The sequence below is a fragment of the Salmo trutta genome, chromosome 16 (genome assembly GCF_901001165.1).
Source record: "Salmo trutta chromosome 16, fSalTru1.1, whole genome shotgun sequence".
In the NCBI taxonomy this organism is placed as follows: Eukaryota; Metazoa; Chordata; class Actinopteri; order Salmoniformes; family Salmonidae; genus Salmo; species Salmo trutta.
This window is the reverse complement of record NC_042972.1, coordinates 1,692,541-1,717,266: the sequence shown is the minus strand read 5'-3', so window position 1 is coordinate 1,717,266 and position 24,726 is coordinate 1,692,541. Positions and strand designations below refer to the sequence as shown.

The 24,726-nt window shown below is 45.3% G+C and overlaps 1 protein-coding gene across 1 annotated transcript in view; it reads left to right on the top strand.

Annotated features, from left to right (window-relative positions):
• The window catches only part of LOC115149923 (lysine-specific demethylase phf2), a 57,298-nt gene extending 39,776 nt beyond the window's left edge, over positions 1-17,522 (top strand). Inside the window, exons 7-13 of the mRNA XM_029692724.1 lie at positions 934-1,096; positions 2,079-2,166; positions 2,294-2,400; positions 6,802-6,893; positions 7,738-7,827; positions 16,766-17,137; positions 17,376-17,522. Coding sequence (XP_029548584.1) covers positions 934-1,096; positions 2,079-2,166; positions 2,294-2,400; positions 6,802-6,893; positions 7,738-7,827; positions 16,766-17,137; positions 17,376-17,513 — 1,050 coding nt within the window. The 3' untranslated portion in view covers positions 17,514-17,522. The remainder of the gene's footprint in view (positions 1-933; positions 1,097-2,078; positions 2,167-2,293; positions 2,401-6,801; positions 6,894-7,737; positions 7,828-16,765; positions 17,138-17,375) is intronic.
• Positions 17,523-24,726: the final 7,204 nt, after the last annotated feature.

The following is a 24,726-nucleotide window of genomic DNA, read 5'->3' as shown; positions in this document are numbered from 1 at the left end:
GGCCCTATTCCCTATATAGTGCACTACTTTAGACCAGAGCCCTATTCCCTATATAGTGCACTACTATAGACCAGAGCCCTATTCCCTATATAGTGCACTACTTTAGACCAGGGCCCTATATAGTGCACTACTTTAGATCAGGGCCCTATGTAGTGCACTACTTTCGACCAGGGCCCTATGTAGTGCACTACTTTAGACCAGGGCCCTATGTAGTGCACTATTTTAGACCAGGGCCCTATGTAGTGCACTACTTTAGACCAGGGCCCTATGTAGTGCACTACTTGAGACCAGGGCCCTATGTAGTGCACTACTTTAGACCAGGACCCTATGTAGTGCACTACTTTAGATCAGGGCCCTATGTAGTGCACTATTTTAGACCAGGGCCCTATGTAGTGCACTATTTTAGACCAGGGCCCTATGTAGTGCACTACTTTAGACCAGGGCCCTATGTAGTGCACTACTTTAGACCAGGGCCCTATGTAGTGCACTACTTTAGACCAGGGCCCTATGTAGTGCACTATTTTAGACCAGGGCCCTATGTAGTGCACTACTTTAGGACAGGACCCTATGTAGTGCACTACTTTAGACCAGGGCCCTATGTAGTGCACTACTTTAGGCCAGGGCCCTATGTAGTGCACTATTTTAGATCAGGGCCCTATGTAGTGCACTATTTTAGACCAGGGCCCTATGTAGTGCACTACTTTAGACCAGGGCCCTATATAGTGCACTACTTTAGACCAGGGCCCTATGTAGTGCACTACTTTAGACCAGGGCCCTATGTAGTGCACTACTTTAGACCAGGGCCCTATGTAGTGCACTACTTTAGACCAGGGCCTATATGGCTCTGTAGCATAACTCTAAAACTACCCATAAACAATCAAAATGATGATAAACTGGTCCTGATAGGGTTGTTGTCGTTGTCGTTGTTTCCAGGGAGAGAAGATCTTCTTCCTGATCAAGCCCACGTCAGCCAACCTATCGCTGTACGAGCGCTGGAGATCCTCAGCCAATCACACTGAGATGTTCTTCGCCGACCAGGTGGACAAGTGTTACAAGTGCACTCTGAAGCAGGGACAGACCCTATTTATACCCTCAGGTTAGTGCACTCTGAAGCAGGGACAGACCCTATTCATATCCTCAGGTTAGTGCACTCTGAAGTAGTGTTCATACCCTCAGGTTAGTGCACTCTGAAGCAGGGACAGACCCTATTTATACCCTCAGGTTAGTGCACTCTGAAGTAGTGTTCATACCCTCAGGTTAGTGCACTCTGAAGCAGGGACAGACCCTATTTATACCCTCAGGTTAGTGCACTCTGAAGTAGTGTGTATATAATGTGTGGGTGTGTATGTAATGTGTGTATTCTGTGTGGGTGTGTGTGTAATGTGGGTGTGTATGTAATGTGTGTATTATGTGTGGGTGTGTATGTAATGTGTGTATGTAATGTGTGTATTCTGTGTGGGTGTGTATGTAATGTGTGTATGTAATGTGTGTATTCTGTGTGGGTGTGTATGTAATGTGTGTATTCTGTGTGGGTGTGTGTGTAATGTGTTAGTGTGTATATAGTGTGTATTCTGTGTCGGTGTGAATGTAATGTGTGTATTCTGTGTGGGTGTGTATGTAATGTGTGTATGTAATGTGTGTATTCTGTGTGGGTGTGAATGTAATGTGTGTATTCTGTGTGGGTGTGTATGTAATGTGTGTATGTAATGTGTGTATTCTGTGTGGGTGTGTATGTAATGTGTGTATTCTGTGTGGGTGTGTGTGTAATGTGTTAGTGTGTATATAGTGTGTATTCTGTGTGGGTGTGTATGTAATGTGTGTATATAATGTGTGTATGTAATGTGGGTGTGTGTGTATAATGTGTTAGTGTGTATGTAATGTGTGTATTCTGTGTTAGTGTGTATATAATGTGTGTATTCTGTGTGGGTGTGTATGTAATGTGTGTATTCTGTGTGGGTGTGTATATAATGTGTGTATTCTGTGTGGGTGTGTATGTAATGTTTGTATTCTGTGTTAGTGTGTATATAATGTGTGTATTCTGTGTGGGTGTGTATGTAATGTGTGTATTCTGTTCCCAGGTTGGATCAACGCTGTTCTGACTCCAGTGGACACGCTGGCCTTTTCTGGACACTTTGTCCACAACCTGAGTGTTGAGATGCAGATGAGGTGAGAACACCTCTAGTATCATAGAGGAAGTGGAGACTTCACTTTAACCGACGTTATAAATCAGGAGGTCACAGCGTTTATCTGAAGTTAGTATACATCTCGATATGTCTTCTTCGTCCCCTTCCAGAGCGTACGAGGTGGAGAAGCGTCTGAAGGTCAACTGTCTGACTCCGTTCCCCAACTTTGAGACGGCCTGCTGGTATGTGGGCCGACACCTGCTGGAGAGATTTAAAGGTACACTATTTATTTTAAAACTTTTCCACTTCACGTCTGTTTGGTTTTTTCTTCACGTCTGTTTGGTTTTTTCTTCACGTCTGTTTGGTTTTTTCTTCACGTCTGTTTGGTTTTTTCTTCACGTCTGTTTGGTTTTTTCTTCACGTCTGTTTGGTTTTTTCTTCACGTCTGTTTGGTTTTTCTTCACGTCTGTTTGGTTTTTTCTTCACGTCTGTTTGGTTTTTTCTTCACGTCTGTTTGGTTTTTTCTTCACGTCTGTTTGGTTTTTTCTTCACGTCTGTTTGGTTTTTTCTTCACGTCTGTTTGGTTTTTTCTTCACGTCTGTTTGGTTTTTTCTTCACGTCTGTTTGGTTTTTTCTTCACGTCTGTTTGGTTTTTTCTTCACGTCTGTTTGGTTTTTTCTTCACGTCTGTTTGGTTTTTTCTTCACGTCTGTTTGGTTTTTACTTCACGTCTGTTTTGGCTTTACGTCATGACTATTTAAGGTTCACCTCATAACTGCTTGTATGTTTCTTGACGACTTTTAGGTTTTTTTTAAATCCAAGACTATTTGTCTTTTAATCCACGACTATTAGTGTATGGGGACTACTTTGGGTCTGTGACTATTGACTAGCGTTGTAATGCGTTTCCTGTTCCCCTGGTGGCGTGTGTTCTCCCTACCGTCTGCTCAGCAGATGAGGACTTGGTTCTCCCTATGGTCTGCTCAGCAGATGAGGACTTGGATGCTCTAATATTATTACAGTCATTAAACGTCTTTCACAGATGATTAGGTTCAAAAGGCCTGGCGCAAGCACAATCACTAGCTCAATTACTGCTCTCCCTCCCTCCCCCTCTCCCTCCCTCCCCCTCTCTCTCTCTCGCTCTCTCTCTGTGTGATTTAACTCCTCTCAGCTGGCCACAGAGCTCTGTTTACATTTCCACTGAATGCCTTTTCTCTCTCTGCTGTAATATGGCCAGATTGCCTTCTTAAAATAACATTGCCAACATACTGTAGGGCTGCGTCCAAAATGGCAACCGATTCTCTATATAGTGCACTACTCACTACCAGGTCCCGTAGGGCTGGTAGTGCCCTATGTAGGGAATATGGTGCCATTTGGGATGCAGTCTTCAGACCACAGTGGTTTCTTACCCATTATTCTCTTCAGGAGAATAGTTCTAATGTCCAGGTCATATATCTATCTCTACGTTAGGGATCCTCTTGTCTTGGTACAGGAAGGTGTTTTTGGTGAGGTGAACATTGCTCATATAATTAATAGACCTGACATTATCCCTAATTGTATAGGATAGATATCATTCTCTCTGAACGTCCCTAGACAGCTCGAGGCAGCCTTCACGGACAAGACGGCTCGAGACAGCCTTCACGGACAAGACGGCTCGAGGCAGCCTTCACGGACAAGACGGCTCGAGGCAGTCTTCACGGACAAGACGGCTCGAGGCAGCCTTCACGGACAAGACGGCTCGAGGCAGCCTTCACGGACAAGACAGCTCGAGGCAGCCTTCACGGACAAGACGGCTCGAGACAGCCTTCACGGACAAGACGGCGCGAGGCAGCCTTCACGGACAAGACGGCTCGAGGAAGCCTTCACAGGAAAGACGGCTCGAGTAAGCCTTCACAGACAAGACGGCTCGAGGCAGCCTTCACAGACAAGACGGCTCGAGCCAGCCTTCACAGACAAGACGGCTCGAGGCAGGCTTCACAGACAAGACGGCTCGAGGCAGGCTTCACAGACAAGACGGCTCGAGGCAGCCTTCACAGACAAGACGGCTCGAGGCAGCCTTCACAGACAAGACGGCTCGAGGCAGCCTTCACAGACAAGACGGCTCGAGGCAGCCTTCACAGACAAGACGGCTCGAGGCAGCCTTCACAGACAGACAGCTCGAGGCAGCCTTCACGGACAAGACATCTCGAGGAAGCCTTCACTGACAAGACAGCTCGAGGAAGCCGAGGCAGCCTTCACAGACAAGACAGCTCGAGGCAGCCTTCACGGACAAGACAGCTCGAGGCAGCCTTCACGGACAAGACAGCTCGAGGCAGCCTTCACAGACAAGACAGCTCGAGACAGCCTTCACAGACAAGACAGCACGAGGCAGCCTTCACGGACAAGACAGCACGAGGCAGCCTTCACGGACAAGACAGCACGAGTCAGCCTTCACGGACAAGACAGCACGAGTCAGCCTTCACGGACAAGACAGCTCGAGGCAGCCTTCACGGACAAGACAGCTCGAGGCAGCCTTCACGGACAAGACAGCTCGAGGCAGCCTTCACGGACAAGACAGCTCGAGGCAGCCTTCACGGACAAGACAGCTCGAGGCAGCCTTCACGGACAAGACAGCTCGAGGCAGCCTTCACGGACAAGACAGCTCGACGCAGCCTTCACGGACAAGACAGCTCGAGGCAGCCTTCACGGACAAGACAGCTCGAGGCAGCCTTCACGGACAAGACAGCTCGAGGCAGCCTTCACGGACAAGACAGCTCGAGGCATGCAACTAGAAGCATGAATTAAACGGCCTTCAGCTTGCAGTACCGTGTTCCAGGATGCACTAACAGATGTTTTAGGGATTGTTTTCTGTTATTAAACCAGAACGGATCCAGTTTCAACAGCGTTGTGGAGGAAATAAACAGAGTTATATTTTCCTTTGCTGTGTATGAAATGTGCGGTGACAAGGCTCTGAAACGTGATAATGCAGATGTGGTGTGATTGGGTTAAATACTGACAGCAGTTAGGCTAGAAGGCGCCGTTACCTGACAGTACAAAGAGGCTTACAGGAAACGTTACAGCTCTGTACTGCTTCTGACTTCAGCTCAGTCAATGTTAAACAAATCAATGAACAGAATCCGAGATGTTTTAGTCGATTAATTAAACCTTTATTTCATCAGTTTGTCCCATTGAGGTTAAAAATACCTCTTTACCAAGGGAGAGCTGTTCTGACCTCTTTACCAAGGGAGAGCTGTTCTGACCTCTTTACCAAGGGAGAGCTGTTCTGACCTCTTTACCAAGGGAGAGCTGTCTGACCTCTTTACCAAGGGAGAGCTGTCTGACCTCTTTACCAAGGGAGAGCTGTTCTGACCTCTTTACCAAGGGAGAGCTGTTCTGACCTCTTTACCAAGGGAGAGCTGTTCTGACCTCTTTACCAAGGGAGAGCTGTTCTGACCTCTTTACCAAGGGAGAGCTGTCAGACCTCGTTACCAAGGGAGAGCTGTCAGACCTCTTTACCAAGGGAGAGCATTTCTGACCTCTTTACCAAGGGAGAGCTGTCAGACCTCTTTACCAAGGGAGAGCTGTTCTGACCTCTTTACCAAGGGAGAGCTGTCAGACCTCTTTACCATTGGAGAGCTGTTCTGACCTCTTTACCAAGGGAGAGCTGTCAGACCTCTTTACCAAGGGAGAGCTGTCAGATCTCTTTACCAAGGGAGAGCTGTCAGACCTCGTTACCAAGGGAGAGCTGTCAGACCTCGTTACCAAGGGAGAGCTGTCAGACCTCTTTACCAAGGGAGAGCTGTTCTGACCTCTTTACCAAGGGAGAGCTGTCAGACCTCTTTACCAAGGGAGAGCTGTCAGACCTCTTTACCAAGGGAGAGCTGTTCTGACCTCTTTACCAAGGGAGAGCTGTCAGACCTCTTTACCAAGGGAGAGCTGTTCTGACCTCTTTACCAAGGGAGAGCTGTCAGACCTATTTACCAAGGGAGAGCTGTCAGACCTCTTTACCAAGGGAGAGCTGTCAGACCTCTTTACCAAGGGAGAGCTGTCTGACCTCTTTACCAAGGGAGAGCTGTCTGACCTCTTTACCAAGGGAGAGCTGTTCTGACCTCTTTACCAAGGGAGAGCTGTCTGACCTCTTTACTAAGGGAGAGCTGTTCTGACCTCTTTACCAAGGGAGAGCTGTCAGACCTATTTACCAAGGGAGAGCTGTCAGACCTCTTTACCAAGGGAGAGCTGTCTGACCTCTTTACCAAGGGAGAGCTGCCTGACCTCTTTACCAAGGGAGAGCTGTCAGACCTCTTTACCAAGGGAGAGCGGTCTGACCTCTTTACCAAGGGAGAGCGGTCTGACCTCTTTACCAAGGGAGAGCTGTTCTGACCTCTTTACCAAGGGAGAGCTGTCTGACGTCTTTACCAAGGGAGAGCTGTCTGACGTCTTTACCAAGGGAGAGCTGTCTGACGTCTTTACCAAGGGAGAGCTGTCTGACGTCTTTACCAAGGGAGAGCTGTCTGACGTCTTTACCAAGGGAGAGCTGTCAGACCTCTTTACCAAGGGAGAGCTGTTCTGACCTCTTTACCAAGGGAGAGCTGTTCTGACCTCTTTACCAAGGGAGAACTGTCTGACCTCTTTACCAAGGGAGAGCTGTTTGACCTGTCTGAGGCTGTCAAAATTCGTTTTAACGGTATTCTCTCTTGTTTCAGGTTTACACAAGGCCAACAGACAGCCAGCTCCTTACCTGGTCCATGGAGCTAAGATCATCAACGGAGCTTTCAGGGCCTGGACTAAGAAACAGGCGAGTTTGGTTTCCCCCATTTACATCTATTACAATTATATACCTTCAAATACCTGCTACTCTACATGACCAAAAGTATGTGGACACCTGCTGGTCAAACATCTCATTCCAAAATCATGGGCATTAATATGGAGTTGGTCCCCCCCTTTGCTGCTATAACAGCCTCCACTCTTCTGGGAAGGCTTTCCATTAGATGTTGGAACATTGCTGTGGGGACTTGCTTCCATTCTGCCACAAGAGCATTAGTGAGGTCGGGCACTGATGTTGGGCGATTAGGCCTGGCTCGCAGTCGGCGTTCCAATTCAATTCATCCCGAAGGTGTTCGATGGGGTTGAGGTCAGGGCTCAGTTAAGTTCTTCCACACCAATCTCGACAAACAATTTCTGTGCACGGGGGCATTGTCATGCTGAAACAGGAAAGGGCCTTCCCCAAACTTTTGCCACAAAGTTGGAAGCACAGAATTGTCTTGAATGTCATTGTATGCTGTAGCGTTAAGATTTCCCTTCACTGGAACTAAGGGGCTCAAACCATGAAAAACAGCCCCAGACCATTATTCCTCCACCAAACTTTACAGTTGGCACTATGCATTCGGAAAGGTGGCATCCTACGACGGTGCCAAGTTGAAAGTCACTGAGCTTTTCAGTAAAACCATTCTACTGCCAATGTTTGTCTATGGAGATTGCATTGCTGTGTGCTCGATTTCATACACCTGTCAGCAACGGGTGTGGCTGAAATAGCCGAATCCACTAATTTGAAGGGGTGTCCACATACTTTGTTATATATTGTGTATAATCTGAAATATAAATCCATATTTAACTGCGTTGTCAATGTGTCGTTCCTCCAGGCTCTGTTAGAACATGAAGATGAGCTTCCAGAGAACATGAAGCCCACTCAGCTCATCAAGGACCTGGCCAAGGAGATCAGGATCTCAGAGGTACGACTTTTTACCCTGTTCTACTGCCCTGTCCTACTGCCCTGTCCTACTGCCCTGTTCTACTGCCCTGTCCTACTGCCCTGTTCTACTGCCCTGTTCTACTGCCCTGTTCTACTGCCCTGTTCTACTGCCCTGTCCTATTGCCCTGTTCTACTGCCCTGTTCTACTGCCCTGTTTTACTGCCCTGTTTTACTGCCCTGTCCTACTGCCCTGTCCTACTGCCCTGTCCTACTGCCCTGTCCTACTGCCCTGTCCTACTGCCCTGTTTTACTGCCCTGTTCTCCTGCCCTGTTCTCCTGCCCTGTTCTCCTGCCCTGTTTTACTGCCCTGTTTTACTGCCCTGTTTTACTGCCCTGTTCTACTGCCCTGTTTTACTGCCCTGTCCTACTGCCCTGATCTGATCTATTCTGTCCTACTGCCCTGTTCTGATCTATTCTGTCCTACTGCCCTGTCCTACTGCCCTGTTCTGATCTATTCTGTCCTACTGCCCTGTTCTACTGCCCTGTTTTACTGCCCTGTCCTACTGCCCTGTTCTGATCTATTCTGTCCTACTGCCCTGTCCTACTGCCCTGTTCTGATCTATTCTGTCCTACTGCCCTGTCCTACTGCCCTGTTCTGATCTATTCTGTCCTACTGCCCTGTTCTGATCTATTCTGTTCTACTGCCCTGTTCTACTCTATTCTGTTCTACTGCCCTGTTCTGATCTATTCTGTTTTACTGCCTTGTCCTACTGCCCTGATCTGATCTATTCTGTCTTACTGCCCTGTCCTACTGCCCTGTTCTGATCTATTCTGTCCTACTGCCCTGTTCTACTGCCCTGTCCTACTGCCCTGTTCTGATCTATTCTGTCCTACTGCCCTGTCCTACTGCCCTGTTCTGATCTATTCTGTTCTACTGCCCTGTCCTACTGCCTTGTCCTACTGCCCTGTTCTGATCTATTCTGTTCTACTGCCCTGTTCTGATCTATTCTGTTTTACTGCCCTGTTCTACTGCCCTGTTCTACTGCCCTGCCCTGTTCTGATCTATTCTGTACTACTGCCCTGTTCTACTGCCCTGTTCTACTGCCCTGATCTGATCTATTCTGTTTTACTGCCCTGGTCTACTGCCCTGTTCTGATCTATTCTGTTATACTGCCCTGTTATACTGCCCTGTTCTACTGCCCTGTTCTGATCTATTCTGTTCTACTGGCCTGTTCTGATCTATTCTGTTCTACTGCCCTGTGTTACTGCCCTGTTCTACGGCCCTGATCTGATCTATTCTGTTTTACTGCCCTGTTCTACTGCCCTGATCTGATCTATTCTGTTCTACTGCCCTGTTCTACTGCCCTGTTGTACTATTCTACTACCCTGTTCTGTTCTGTTCTACTGGGCAGGTTTACAATGGCCTCTGTTGTTGTAGAGACTAGCGATGTAACGATTCACATCGTTCCGGGTTCAAATATTTAAGATCTGACTATATACCTGTTGATCAGGTCTAACAGATGGAATTCATCTGTCTGTATACCTGCTGATCAGGTCTAACATGAGATGGAATTCATCTAGCTGTATACCTGCTGATCAGGTCTAACAGATGGAATTCATCTGTCTGTATACCTGCTGATCAGGTCTAACATGAGATGGAATTCATCTAGCTGTATACCTGCTGATCAGGTCTAACAGATGGAATTCATCTGGCTGTATACCTGCTGATCAGGTCTAACAGATGGAATTCATCTGGCTGTATACCTGCTGATCAGGTCTAACAGATGGAATTCATCTGGCTGTATACCTGCTGATCAGGTCTAACAGATGGAATTCATCTGGCTGTATACCTGCTGATCAGGTCTAACATTAGATGTAATTCATCTGTCTGTATACCTGCTGATAAGGTCTAACAGATGGAATTCATCTGGCTGTATACCTGTTGATCAGGTCTAACATTAGATGGAATTCATCTGGCTGTATACCTGCTGATCAGGTCCAACATTACCATCAGAAAAAGTTTTGGTCATTTTTTGCTTTAAACAATCAATATATATATATATGGTCATTTTTAGATATACAGGGTAAAGTTGATTTAATTTCATAGCTAGGACAGCAATCAGTTTTTCTACCTGCACGTCATGGTCGAAGCTTCAGAAACGGTCTAACTTCAGAAACGGTCTAAACCATTCGATTAGGAGAAAGGGAGTGAAATCCAAAGTTGTGCTATATAATAATTGGCTATGTCATAGCACATTTTTTAAGAGTAATATTTATAGCTCTAACACTTTATATCCCAGTTTCCCCCCTAACATTGCCCTTATTGATAGTGGGGTGGTAGATTCCCAGTTTACCCCCTAACATTGCCCTTATTGATAGTGGGGTGGTAGATTCCCAGTTTCCCCCCTAACATCCCCCTTATTGATAGTGGGGTGGTAGATTCCCAGTTTACCCCCTAACATTGCCCTTATTGATAGTGGGGTGGTAGATTCCCAGTTTACCCCCTAACATTGCCCTTATTGATAGTGGGGTGGTAGATGCCCAGTTTACCCCCTAACATTGCCCTTATTGATAGTGGGGTGGTAGATTCCCAGTTTACCCCCTAACATTGCCCTTATTGATAGTGGGGTGGTAGATTCCCAGTTTACCCCCTAACATTGCCCTTATTGATAGTGGGGTGGTAGATGCCCAGTTTACCCCCTAGCATTGCCCTTATTGATAGTGTGGTGGTAGATTCCCAGTTTCACCCCTAACATTGCCCTTATTGATAGTGGGGTGGTAGATGCCCAGTTTACCTCCTAACATTGCCCTTATAATAGTGTGGTGATAGATTCCCAGTTTCCCCCCTAACATCCCCCTTATTGATAGTGGGGTGGTAGATTCCCAGTTTCCCCCCCTAACATTGCCCTTATTGATAGTGGGGTGGTAGATTCCCAGTTTCCCCCCCTAACATTGCCCTTATTGATAGTGGGGTGGTAGATGCCCAGTTTACCCCCTAACATTGCCCTTATTGATAGTGGGGTGGTGGATTCCCAGTTTACCCCCTAACATTGCCCTTATTGATAGTGGGGTGGTAGATTCCCAGTTTACCCCTAACATTGCCCTTATTGATAGTGGGGTGGTAGATTCCCAGTTTACCCCCTAACATTGCCCTTATTGATAGTGGGGTGGTAGATTCCCAGTTTACCCCCTAACATTGCCCTTATAATATTGTGGTGGTAGATTCCCTGTTTACCACCTAACATTGCCCTTATTGATAGTGGGGTGGTAGATGCCCAGTTTAACCCCTAACATTGCCCTTATTGATAGTGGGGTGGTAGATTCCCAGTTTACCCCCTAACATTGCCCTTATTGATAGTGGGGTGGTAGATTCCCAGTTTCCCCCCCTAACATTGCCCTTATTGATAGTGGGGTGGTAGATTCCCAGTTTACCCCCTAACATTGCCCTTATTGATAGTGGGGTGGTAGATGCCCAGTTTACCCCCTAACATTGCCCTTACAATAGTGTGGTGGTAGATTCCCAGTTTAACCCCTAATATTGCCCTTATAATATTGTGGTGGTAGATTCCCAGTTTACCCCCTAACATTGCCCTTATTGATAGTGGGGTGGTAGATTCCCAGTTTACCCCCTAACATTGCCCTTATTGATAGTGGGGTGGTAGATTCCCAGTTTACCCCCTAACATTGCCCTTATTGATAGTGGGGTGGTAGATTCCCAGTTTACCCCCTAACATTGCCCTTATTGATAGTGGGGTGGTAGATTCCCAGTTTACCCCCTAACATTGCCCTTATAATATTGTGGTGGTAGATTCCCTGTTTACCACCTAACATTGCCCTTATTGATAGTGGGGTGGTAGATGCCCAGTTTAACCCCTAACATTGCCCTTATTGATAGTGGGGTGGTAGATTCCCAGTTTACCCCCTAACATTGCCCTTATTGATAGTGGGGTGGTAGATTCCCAGTTTCCCCCCCTAACATTGCCCTTATTGATAGTGGGGTGGTAGATTCCCAGTTTACCCCCTAACATTGCCCTTATTGATAGTGGGGTGGTAGATGCCCAGTTTACCCCCTAACATTGCCCTTACAATAGTGTGGTGGTAGATTCCCAGTTTAACCCCTAATATTGCCCTTATAATATTGTGGTGGTAGATTCCCAGTTTACCCCCTAACATTGCCCTTATTGATAGTGGGGTGGTAGATTCCCAGTTTACCCCCTAACATTGCCCTTATTGATAGTGGGGTGGTAGATTCCCAGTTTACCCCCTAACATTGCCCTTATTGATAGTGGGGTGGTAGATTCCCAGTTTACCCCCTAACATTGCCCTTATTGATAGTGGGGTGGTGGATTCCCAGTTTTCCCCCTAACATTGCCCTTATTGATAGTGGGGTGGTGGATTCCCAGTTTACCCCCTAACATTGCCCTTATTGATAGTGGGGTGGTAGATGCCCAGTTTACCCCCTAACATTGCCCTTATTGATAGTGGGGTGGTAGATTCCCAGTTGACCCCCTAACATTGCCCTTATTTATAGTGGGGTGGTAGATGCCCAGTTTCCTCCCTAACATTGCCCTTATTGATAGTGGGGTGGTAGATTCCCAGTTTAACCCCTAAAATTGCCCTTATAATAGTGTGGTGGTAGATTCCCAGTTTACCCCCTAACATTGCCCTTATTCTTAGTGGCATGTAGATTCCCAGTTTCCCCACTATGGCTCAGCTCAGTTGTCTGGATACACCATAGACATAATGTACACTACTGGTCAACAGTGTGGACACACCTACTCATTCAAGGGTTTTTCTTTATTTTTTACTATTTTCTACATTGTAGAATAATAGTGAAGACATCAGTAAACATTTGTTTACTGTAAAATAGCATCGTATCTGGTCAAACACAATTTTTTCCAGAAGTTTACTAAGGATTGGTAACAGGCTGATTAGTTGGCTGTTTGGGGGGGCTTTCCTATTCTTGTGTAGCAGAGAGACTTTAGCTTCCCTCCAGGCCTGAGGGCACACACTTTCTAGTAGGCTTGGATTGAAGATATGGCAAAAAGGAGTGGCAATATCGTCCGCTATTATCCTGAGTAATTTTCCATCCAAGTTGTGATTTTTCCCGCTGGCTTGTCATTTATTCACCTCTTCCACACTCACTTTACGGAATTCAAAATTACAACTTTCATAATTAGATCAGATATACTTGGATGTGTAGTGTCGGCGTTTGTTGCTGGCATGTCATGCCTAAGTTTGCTAATCTTGCCGATTAAAAAATATGTTAAAGTAGTTGGCAAATATCAGTGATGAATGAGTCATCTGATTTTATGAATGATAGAGCTGAGTTTGCCTTTTTTCCACAAATGTCATTTAAGGTGCTTCAAAGCTTTTTTTACTATCATTCTTTATGTCATTCATCTTCGATTCATAGAGTAGCTTCTTCATCTTTAAATTCAGTTTAGTCACATGATTTCTCAATGTGCAGTACGTTTGCCAATCGGTTGTGCAGCCAGACTTATTTGCCATTCCTTTTTGCCTCGTCCCTCTCAACCATACAATTTTTCAATTCCTCATCAATCCATGGGGATTTAACAGTTTTAACAGTCATTTCCTTAATGGGTGCGTTCTTATTACTAACTGGAATAAGACATTCCATGAATGTGTCCAGTGCAGCGTCTGGTTGCTCCTCATTACACACCACAGACCAACAAATATTATTTACATCAACAACATATGAATTACTACAAAACTTGTCGTATGACCTCTTATACACTATATTAGGCCCGGCCTTTGGAACTTCCTAGATATGGCTATTATATTGTGATCACTACATCCGATGGATCTGGATACTGTTTTAAAGTAAATTTCTGCAGCATTAGTAAAGATGTGATCAATACATGTTGATGATTTCATTCCTGTGCTGTTTGTAACTACCCTGGTAGGTTGACTGATAACCTGAACCAGGTTGCAGGCACTGGTTACAGTTTGAAGCTTTCTCTTGAGTAGGCAGCTTGATGAAAGCCAGTCAATATTAAGGTCACCCAGGAAATATACACTCTAGAAAGGATGTGAACACCTGCTCGTCCAACATCTCATTCCAAAATTATGGGCATTAATATGGAGTCGGTCCCCCTTTGCTGTTATAACAGCCTCTACTCTTCTGGGAAGGTTTTCCACTAGATGTTGGAACATTGCTGCTATAACAGCCTCCACTCTTCTGGGAAGGTTTTCCACTAGATGTTGGAACATTGCTGCTATAACAGCCTCCACTCTTCTGGGAAGGCTTTCCACTAGATGTTGGAACATTGCTGTGGGGGACTTGCTTCCATTCAGCCACAAGAGCTTTAGTGAGATCGGGCACTGATGTTGGGCGATTAGGCCTGGCTCGCAGTCGGCGTTCCAATTCATCCCAAAGGCGCTCGATGGGGTTGAGGTCAGGGCTCTGTGTAGGCCAGTCAAGTTCTTTCAGACCAATCTCGACAAACAACTTCTGTATGGACCTTGCTTTGTGCCCGGAGCGTTGTCATGCTGAAACAGGAAAGGGCCTTCCGCAAACTGTTGCCACAAAGTTGGAAGCAAAGAATGGTCTAGAATGTCATTGTATGCTGTAGCGTTTAGATTTCCCTTCACTGGAACTAAGGGGCCCGAACCATGAATAACAGCCCCAGAACATTATTCCTCCTCCACCAAACTTTACAGTTGGCACTATGCATTGGGGCAGCTAGCGTTCCCCTGGCATCCACCTAACCCACATTAATCCGTCGTACTGCCAGATGGTGAAGCGTGATTCATCACTCCAGAGAACGTGTTTCCACTGCTCCAGAGTCCAAAAGCGGCATGGTGATTTTAGGTTTGTGTGCGGCTGCTCGGCCATGGAAACCCATTTCATGAAGCTCCCGACGAACAGTTCTTGTGCTGACGTTGCTTCCTGAGGCAGTTTGGAACTCGGTAGTGACTGACGATTTTTTACGCGCTTCAGCACTAAGCGGATCTGTTCTGGGAGCTTGTGTGGCCTACCACTTTGTGGCTGAGACGTTATTGCTCCTAGACGTGCTTCACAATAACAGCACATACAGTTGACCCGGGGGCAGCTCTAGCAGGGCAGAAATTTCATGAACTGACTAGTTGGAAAGGTGGCATCCTATGACGGTGCCAAGTTGAAAGTCACTGAGCTCTTCAGTACGGGTCATTCTACTGCCAATGTTTGTCTATGGAGATTGCATGGATGTGTGCTCGATTTTATACACCTGTCAGCAACGGGTGTGGCTGAAATAGCCAAATCCACTAATTTGAAGTGGTGTCCACATACTTTTGGCCATGTTGTGTATATCTCTGTTGATATCACCTACGTTATCAAGCATTTCACACATATTAAAACCAGATACTGACTGTTAGCGCTTGGTGGTCTATAGCATTGAACCGAATCGCATCAATTCGTTCCTCCTAATCAAACTGAATCGCTCCGAATCTTTCCTCTAATCAAACTGAATCGCTCCGAATCATTTCAAACTAAAACGTTTCTGTGTGGTATCAGTCCATGTTCTGGATAGGTATCGTTCCTGTGTTGTGGTATCAGTCCATGTTCTAGATAGGTATCGTTGCTGTGTGGTATCAGTCCATGTTCTGGATAGGTATCGTTCCTGTGTGGTATCAGTCCATGTGTCTAGATAGGTATCGTTCCTGTGTGGTATCAGTCCATGTTCTAGATAGGTATCTTCCTGGTGGTCCATGTCTAGTATGTTCGTTCCTGTGTGGTATCAGTCCATGTTCTAGATAGGTATCGTTCCTGTGTGGTATCAGTCCATGTTCTAGATAGGTATCGTTCCTGTGTGGTATCAGTCCATGTTCTAGATAGGTATCGTTCCTGTGTTGTGGTATCAGTCCATGTTCTAGATAGGTATCGTTCCTGTGTGGTATCAGTCCATGTTCTAGATAGGTATCGTTCCTGTGTGGTATCAGTCCATGTTCTGGATAGGTATCGTTCCTGTGTGGTATCAGTCCATGTTCTAGATAGGTATCGTTCCTGTGTGGTATCAGTCCATGTTCTAGATAGGTATCGTTCCTGTGTGGTATCAGTCCATGTTCTGGATAGGTATCGTTCCTGTGTTGTATCAGTCCATGTTCTAGATAGGTATCGTTCCTGTGTGGTATCAGTCCATGTTCTAGATAGGTATCTAATCGTCTTCCAAGGGAAATATGCACATCCTAGTTTACTATCCCTAGTTTACTATCTCTAGTTTACTATCCCTAGTTTACTATCCCTAGTTTACTATCTCTAGTTTACTATCCCTAGTTTACTATCCCTAGTTTACTATCCCTAGTTTACTATCCCTAGTTTACTATCCCTAGTTTACTATCCCTAGTTTACTATCTCTAGTTTACTATCCCTAGTTTACTATCCCTAGTTTACTATCCCTAGTTTACTATCCCTAGTTTACTATCCCTAGTCAAGACACATTCTAGTAATGACCTTTGTCCGCCTTTACTCTACACATTACACACTACACTCTACACAGTCTACACACTACACAGTCTACACACTACACAGACTACACACTACACAGTCTACACACTACACAGACTACACACTACACAGACTACACACTACACAGTCTACAGACTACACACTACACAGTCTACAGACTACACACTCTACACAGTCTACACACTGAGTGAAGGAGCTCTGTTTGCGTGTCTCTCTGCGTAATACTATATACTTTTGTGCGGCATACTTTTTGGAAACGGACCGTATACGACGCTCTGTTTTGCATAAAGTTTTGTAGAGCCCTTTCATAGTAACAGTACAGACATGACCTATATCCGAACTGCATTATGGGTGTTGTAGTGAACTGGGTTACTAACTGTCCTGTGAACGTACAGCTCAGACTGTGTTGTCATGGTTCAGAGTAAAATATAAGAAGACAAAATTATAAAGTGATTGTCCTTGGATAAGGACATCTTGGATAACTGACCGTTTTGTTGTTGTCGTCCAGAACTCGGCTAAAGCCATTAAGAGTGATTCGGGTAGCAAGGCCCCAGTGGAGGAACCCCCTGCTGCCCCGTTAAAGCCTGAGGACCCTGCTTCCCCCTCCAGCGACCCCTCTCCGTCCCCTCCTCCCCGGGAGAAACCAGCCAGGAAGAAGGCCTCCAAACCACCCAAACCTCCAAAGGTCCCCAAACCTCCAAAGGTCCCCAAAGCGAAGGAGGGAGGGAAGAAGAAAGGAAAGAAAGAGAAGGAAGTCCCTGCTCCTCCTCCTCCTCCTCTTCCTCCGTCGAAGCCCTCCAGCCTGGCAGCTCTGGAGTCTCACGCCAAGGACATCCTCAGCAAGATGGACCAGCCCAAGAAGGGCAAGATGGGGGGCAAGGTGAGCTATTAACCTGTTTAACCATGTTTAACCTGACTGGGCCTGGAACAAACACACCCCTATAGGCCTAAATGGACCAGCCCAAGAAGGGTAAGCTGGGGGGGCAAGGTGAGACCAAGCAAGCTGACCTGTCCTGCTCTACCTCATATCAAATCAAATGTTATTGGTCACATACACATGGTTAGCAGATGTTACCTGTCACCTATATGATGTCATATCTGTGTTACCTGCTTCCCAGGCGACTAAGAACGTCCTGAGCATGTCGGAAAAGGAGACCTGTAAGCAGAACGACGTGGAGAAGTTTGAGATCCGAGAACAGAACAAGAAACAGACGGAAGCCAAGTGGAAATATAAGGTAAGATACAGAACAGGTTGAGTTAGGTCAGATACAGGTTGAGTTAGGTCAGATACAGGTTGAGTTAGGTCAGATACAGGTTGAGTTAGGTCAGATACAGGTTGAGTTAGGTCAGATACAGAACAGGTTGAGTTAGGTCAGATACAGGTTGAGTTAGGTCAGATACAGGTTGAGTTAGGTCAGATACAGAACAGGTTGAGTTAGGTCAGATACAGGTTGAGTTAGGTCAGATACAGAACAGGTTGAGTTAGGTCAGATACAGAACAGGTTGAGTTAGGTCAGATACAGGTTAAGTTAGGTCAGGTACAGGTTGAGTTAGGTCAGATACAGGTTGAGTTAGGTCAGATACAGGTTGAGTTAGGTCAGGTACAGGTTGAGTTAGGTCAGATACAGGTTGAGTTAGGTCAGATACAGGTTGAGTTAGGTCAGATACAGGTTGAGTTAGGTCAGATACAGGTTGAGTTAGGTCAGATACAGGTTGAGTTAGGTCAGATACAGGTTGAGTTAGGTCAGATACAGAACAGGTTGAGTTAGGTCAGATACAGGTTGAGTTAGGTCAGATACAGGTTGAGTTAGGTCAGATACAGAACAGGTTGAGTTAGGTCAGATACAGGTTGAGTTAGATCAGATACAGGTTGAGTTAGGTCAGATACAGAACAGGTTGAGTTAGGTCAGATACAGGTTGAGTTAGGTCAGATACAGGTTGAGTTAGGTCAGATACAGGTTAAGTTAGGTCAGGTACAGGTTGAGTTAGGTCAGATACAGGTTGAGTTAGGTCAGATACAGGTTGAGTTAGGTCAGATACAGGTTGAGTTAGGTCAGGTACAGGTTGAGTTAGGTCAGATACAGGTTGAGTTAGGTCAGATACAGGTTGAGTTAGGTCAGATACAGGTTGAGTTAGGTCAGATACAGAACAGGTTGAGTTAGGTCAGATACAGGTTGAGTTAGGTCAGATACAGGTTGAGTTAGGTCAGGTACAGGTTGAGTTAGGTCAGATACAGGTTGAGTTAGGTCAGATACAGGTTGAGTTAGGTCAGATACAGGTTGAGTTAGGTCAGATACAGGTTGAGTTAGGTCAGATACAGGTTGAGTCAGGTCAGATACAGAACAGGTTGAGTTAGGTCAGGTACAGGTTGAGTTAGGTCAGATACAGGTTGAGTTAGGTCAGGTACAGGTTGAGTTAGGTCAGGTACAGGTTGAGTTAGGTCAGATACAGGTTGAGTTAGGTCAGATACAGGTTGAGTTAGGTCAGATACAGGTTGAGTTAGGTCAGATACAACAGGTTGAGTTAGGTCAGATTACAGGTTGAGTTTAGGTCAGATACAGGTTGAGTTTAGGTCAGATACAGATTGAGTTGGGTCAGATACAGGTTTGAGTTAGGTCAGATACAGAACAGTTGAGTTAGGTCAGATACAGAACAGGTTGAGTTAGGTCAGATACAGGTTGAGTTTAGGTCAGATACAGGTTGAGTTAGGTCAGATACAGGTTGAGTTAGGGTCAGGTACAGGTTGAGTTAGGTCAGATACAGGTTGAGTTAGGTCAGATACAGGTTGAGTTAGGTCAGATACAGGTTGAGTTAGGTCAGGTACAGGTTGAGTTAGGTCAGATACAGGTTGAGTTAGGTCCGATACAGGTTGAGTTAGGTCAGATTTAGGTTGAGTTAGGTCAGGTACAGGTTGAGTTAGGTCAGGTACAGGTTGAGTAGGTCAGTACAGGTTGAGTTAGGTCAGATACAATACAGGTTGAGTTAGGTCAGATACAGGTTGAGTTAGGTCAGGTACAGGTTGAGTTAGGTCAGTACAGGTTGAGTTAGGTCAGATACAGGTTGAGTTAGGTCAGATACAGGTTGATTAGGTCAGATACAGGTTGAGTTAGGTCAGATACAGGTTGAGTTAGGTCAGATACAGGTTGAGTTAGGTCAGAACAGGTTGAGTTAGGTCAGATACAGAACAGGTTGAGTTAGGTCAGATACAGGTTGAGTTAGGTCGGATACAGGTTGAGTTAGGTCAGATACAGGTTGAGTTAGGTCAGATACAGGTTGAGTAGGTCAGATACAGGTTGAGTTAGGTCAGGTACAGGTTGAGTTAGGTCAGATCAGGTTGAGTTAGGTCAGGTACAGGTTGAGTTAGGTCAGATACAGGTTGAGTTAGGTCAGTACAGGTTGAGTTAGGTTCAGATACAGGTTGAGTTAGGTCAGATACAGGTTGAGTTAGGTCAGGTACAGAACAGGTTGAGTTAGGTCAGATACAGGTTGAGTTAGGTCAGGTACAGAACAGGTTGAGTTAGGTCAGATACAGGTTGAGTTAGGTTCCGATACAGGTTGAGTTAGGTCAGGTACAGGTTGAGTTAGGTCAGATAACAGGTTGAGTTAGGTCAGGTACAGGTTGAGTTAGGTCAGGTACAGGTTGAGTTAGGTCAGATACAGGTTGAGTTAGGTCAGATACAGGTTGAGTTAGGTCAGATACAGGTTGAGTTAGGTCAGATACAGAACAGGTTGAGTAGGTCAGATACAGGTTGAGTTAGGTCAGATACAGGTTGAGTTAGGTCAGATACAGATTGAGTTGGGTCAGATACAGGTTGAGTTAGGTCAGATACAGAACAGGTTGAGTTAGGTCAGATACAGAACAGGTTGAGTTAGGTCAGATACAGGTTGAGTTAGGTCAGATACAGGTTGAGTTAGGTCAGATACAGGTTGAGTTAGGTCAGGTACAGGTTGAGTTAGGTCAGATACAGGTTGAGTTAGGTCAGATACAGGTTGAGTTAGGTCAGGTACAGGTTGAGTTAGGTCAGGTACAGGTTGAGTTAGGTCAGATACAGGTTGAGTTAGGTCCGATACAGGTTGAGTTAGGTCAGATTTAGGTTGAGTTAGGTCAGGTACAGGTTGAGTTAGGTCAGGTACAGGTTGAGTTAGGTCAGATACAGGTTGAGTTAGGTCAGGTACAGGTTGAGTTAGGTCAGGTACAGGTTGAGTTAGGTCAGATACAGGTTGAGTTAGGTCAGATACAGGTTGAGTTAGGTCAGATACAGGTTGAGTTAGGTCAGGTACAGGTTGAGTTAGGTCAGATACAGGTTGAGTTAGGTCAGATACAGGTTGAGTTAGGTCAGATACAGGTTGAGTTAGGTCAGATACAGGTTGAGTTAGGTCAGATACAGAACAGGTTGAGTTAGGTCAGATACAGGTTGAGTTAGGTCGGATACAGGTTGAGTTAGGTCAGATACAGGTTGAGTTAGGTCAGATACAGGTTGAGTTAGGTCAGATACAGGTTGAGTTAGGTCAGGTACAGGTTGAGTTAGGTCAGATACAGGTTGAGTTAGGTCAGGTACAGGTTGAGTTAGGTCAGATACAGGTTGAGTTAGGTCAGGTACAGGTTGAGTTAGGTCAGATACAGGTTGAGTTAGGTCAGATACAGGTTGAGTTAGGTCAGGTACAGAACAGGTTGAGTTAGGTCAGATACAGGTTGAGTTAGGTCAGATACAGGTTGAGTTAGGTCAGATACAGAACAGGTTGAGTTAGGTCAGATACAGGTTGAGTTAGGTCGGATACAGGTTGAGTTAGGTCAGATACAGGTTGAGTTAGGTCAGATACAGGTTGAGTTAGGTCAGATACAGGTTGAGTTAGGTCAGGTACAGGTTGAGTTAGGTCAGATACAGGTTGAGTTAGGTCAGGTACAGGTTGAGTTAGGTCAGATACAGGTTGAGTTAGGTCAGGTACAGGTTGAGTTAGGTCAGATACAGGTTGAGTTAGGTCAGATACAGGTTGAGTTAGGTCAGGTACAGAACAGGTTGAGTTAGGTCAGATACAGGTTGAGTTAGGTCAGGTACAGAACAGGTTGAGTTAGGTCAGATACAGGTTGAGTTAGGTCAGATACAGGTTGAGTTAGGTCAGATACAGGTTGAGTTAGGTCAGATACAGGTTGAGTTAGGTCAGGTACAGAACAGGTTGAGTTAGGTCAGATACAGGTTGAGTTAGGTCAGATACAGGTTGAGTTAGGTCAGATACAGAACAGGTTGAGTTAAGTCAGATACAGAACAGGTTGAGTTAGGTCAGATACAGGTTGAGTTAGGTCAGATACAGGTTGAGTTAGGTCAGATACAGAACAGGTTGAGTTAGGTCAGGTACAGGTTGAGTTAGGTCAGATACAGGTTGAGTTAGGTCAGATACAGGTTGAGTTAGGTCAGGTACAGGTTGAGTTAGGTCAGATACAGGTTGAGTTAGGTCAGATACAGGTTGAGTTAGGTCAGGTACAGGTTGAGTTAGGTCAGGTACAGGTTGAGTTAGGTCAGATACAGGTTGAGTTAGGTCAGATACAGGTTGAATTAGGTCAGATACAGAACAGGTTGAGTTAGGTCAGATACAGGTTGAGTTAGGTCAGATACAGGTTGAGTTAGGTCAGATACAGAACAGGTTGAGTTAGGTCAGATACAGGTTGAGTTAGGTCAGATACAGAACAGGTTGAGTTAGGTCAGATACAGAACAGGTTGAGTTAGGTCAGATACAGGTTGAGTTAGGTCAGATACAGGTTGAGTTAGGTCAGATACAGGTTGAGTTAGGTCAGATACAGGTTGAGTTAGGTCAGATACAGGTTGAGTTAGGTCAGATACAGGTTGAGTTAGGTCAGATACAGGTTGAGTTAGGTCAGATACAGGTTGAGATAGGTCAGATACAGGTTGAGTTAGGTCAGGTACAGGTTGAGTTAGGTCAGATACAGGTTGAGTTAGGTCAGATACAGGTTGAGTCAGGTCAGGTACAGGTTGAGTTAGGTCAGATACATGTTGAGTTAGGTCAGATACAGGTTGAGTTAGGTCAGATACAGGTTGAGTTAGGTCAGATACAGGTTGAGTTAGGTCAGATACAGGTTGAGTTAGGTCAGATACAGGTTGAGTTAGGTCAGATACAGGTTGAGTTAGGGTCAGATACAGAACAGGTTGAGTTAGGTCAGATACAGGTTGAGTTAGGTCAGATACAGGTTAAGTTAGGTCAGATACAGGTTGAGTTAGGGTCAGATACATGTTGAGTTAGGTCAGATACAGGTTGAGTTAGGTCAGATACAGGTTGAGTTAGGTCAGATACAGGTTCAGTTAGGTCAGATACAGGTTCAGTTAGGTCAGGTACAGGTTGAGTTAGGTCAGATACAGAACAGGTTGAGTTAGGTCAGATACAGGTTGAGTTAGGTCAGATACAGGTTAAGTTAGGTCAGATACAGGTTGAGTTAGGTTAGATACAGGTTGAGTTAGGTCAGATACAGAACAGGTTGAGTTAGGTCAGATACAGGTTGAGTTAGGTCAGATACAGAACAGGTTGAGTTAGGTCAGATACAGGTTGAGTTAGGTCAGATACATGTTGAGTTAGGTCAGATACAGGTTGAGTTAGGTCAGATACAGGTTGAGTTAGGTCAGATACAGGTTCAGTTAGGTCAGATACAGGTTGAGTTAGGTCAGATACAGGTTGAGTTAGGTCAGATACAGAACAGGTTGAGTTAGGTCAGATACAGGTTGAGTTAGGTCAGATACAGGTTAAGTTAGGTCAGATACAGGTTGAGTTAGGTTAGATACAGGTTGAGTTAGGTCAGATACAGGTTGAGTTAGGTCAGATACAGGTTGAGTTAGGTCAGATACAGGTTCAGTTAGGTCAGGTACAGGTTGAGTTAGGTCAGGTACAGGTTGAGTTAGGTCAGATACAGGTTGAGTTAGGTCAGATACAGGTTGAGTTAGGTCAGATACAGGTTGAGTTAGGTCAGATACAGGTTGAGTTAGGTCAGATACAGGTGGAGTTAGGTCAGATACAGGTTGAGTTAGGTCAGATTTAGGTCAGATACAGGTTGAGTTAGGTCAGATACACGTTGAGTTAGGTCAGATACAGGTTAGATACAGGTTCAGTTAGGTCAGATACAGGTTGAGTTAGGTCAGATACAGGTTGAGTTAGGTCAGATACAGGTTGAGTTAGGTCAGATACAGGTTGAGTTAGATCAGATACAGAACAGGTTGAGTTAGGTCAGATACAGGTTGAGTTAGATCAGATACAGAACAGGTTGAGTTAGGTCAGATACAGAACAGGTTGAGTTAGGTCAGATACAGGTTGAGTTAGGTCAGATACAGGTTAGATACAGGTTCAGTTAGGTTAGATACAGGTTGAGTTAGATCAGATACAGGTTGAGTTAGGTCAGGTACAGGTTGAGTTAGGTCAGATACAGGTTGAGTTAGGTCCGATACAGGTTGAGTTAGATCAGATACAGAACAGGTTGAGTTAGGCCAGATACAGGTTGAGTTAGGTCAGGTACAGGTTGAGTTAGGTCAGGTACAGGTTGAGTTAGGTCAGATACAGGTTGAGTTAGGTCAGATACAGGTTGAGTTAGGTCAGGTACAGGTTGAGTTAGGTCAGATACAGGTTGAGTTAGGTCAGATACAGGTTGAGTTAGATCAGATACAGAACAGGTTGAGTTAGGTCAGATACAGGTTGAGTTAGGTCAGATACAGAACAGGTTGAGTTAGGCCAGATACAGGTTGAGTTAGGTCAGGTACAGGTTGAGTTAGGTCAGGTACAGGTTGAGTTAGGTCAGATACAGGTTGAGTTAGGTCAGATACAGGTTGAGTTAGGTCAGATACAGGTTGAGTTAGATCAGATACAGAACAGGTTGAGTTAGGTCAGATACAGGTTGAGTTAGGTCAGATACAGGTTGAGTTAGGTCAGATACAGGTTGAGTTAGGTCAGATACAGGTTGAGTTAGGTCAGATACAGGTTGAGTTAGGTCAGATACAGGTTGAGTTAGGTCGATACAGGTTGAGTTAGGTCAGATACAGGTTGAGTTAGGTCAGATACAGGTTGAGTTAGGTCAGATACAGGTTAAGTTAGGTCAGATACAGGTTGAGTTAGGTCAGATACAGGTTGAGTTAGGTCAGATACAGGTTGAGTTAGGTCAGGTACAGGTTGAGTTAGGTCAGATACAGGTTGAGTTAGGTCAGATACAGGTTGAGTTAGGTCAGGTACAGGTTGAGTTAGGTCAGATACAGGTTGAGTTAGGTCAGATACAGGTTGAGTTAGGTCAGATACAGGTTGAGTTAGGTCAGATACAGGTTGAGTTAGGTCAGATACAGGTTGAGTTAGGTCAGATACAGAACAGGTTGAGTTAGGTCAGATACAGAACAGGTTGAGTTAGGTCAGATACAGGTTGAGTTAGGTCAGATACAGGTTGAGTTAGGTCAGATACAGAACAGGTTGAGTTAGGTCAGATACAGA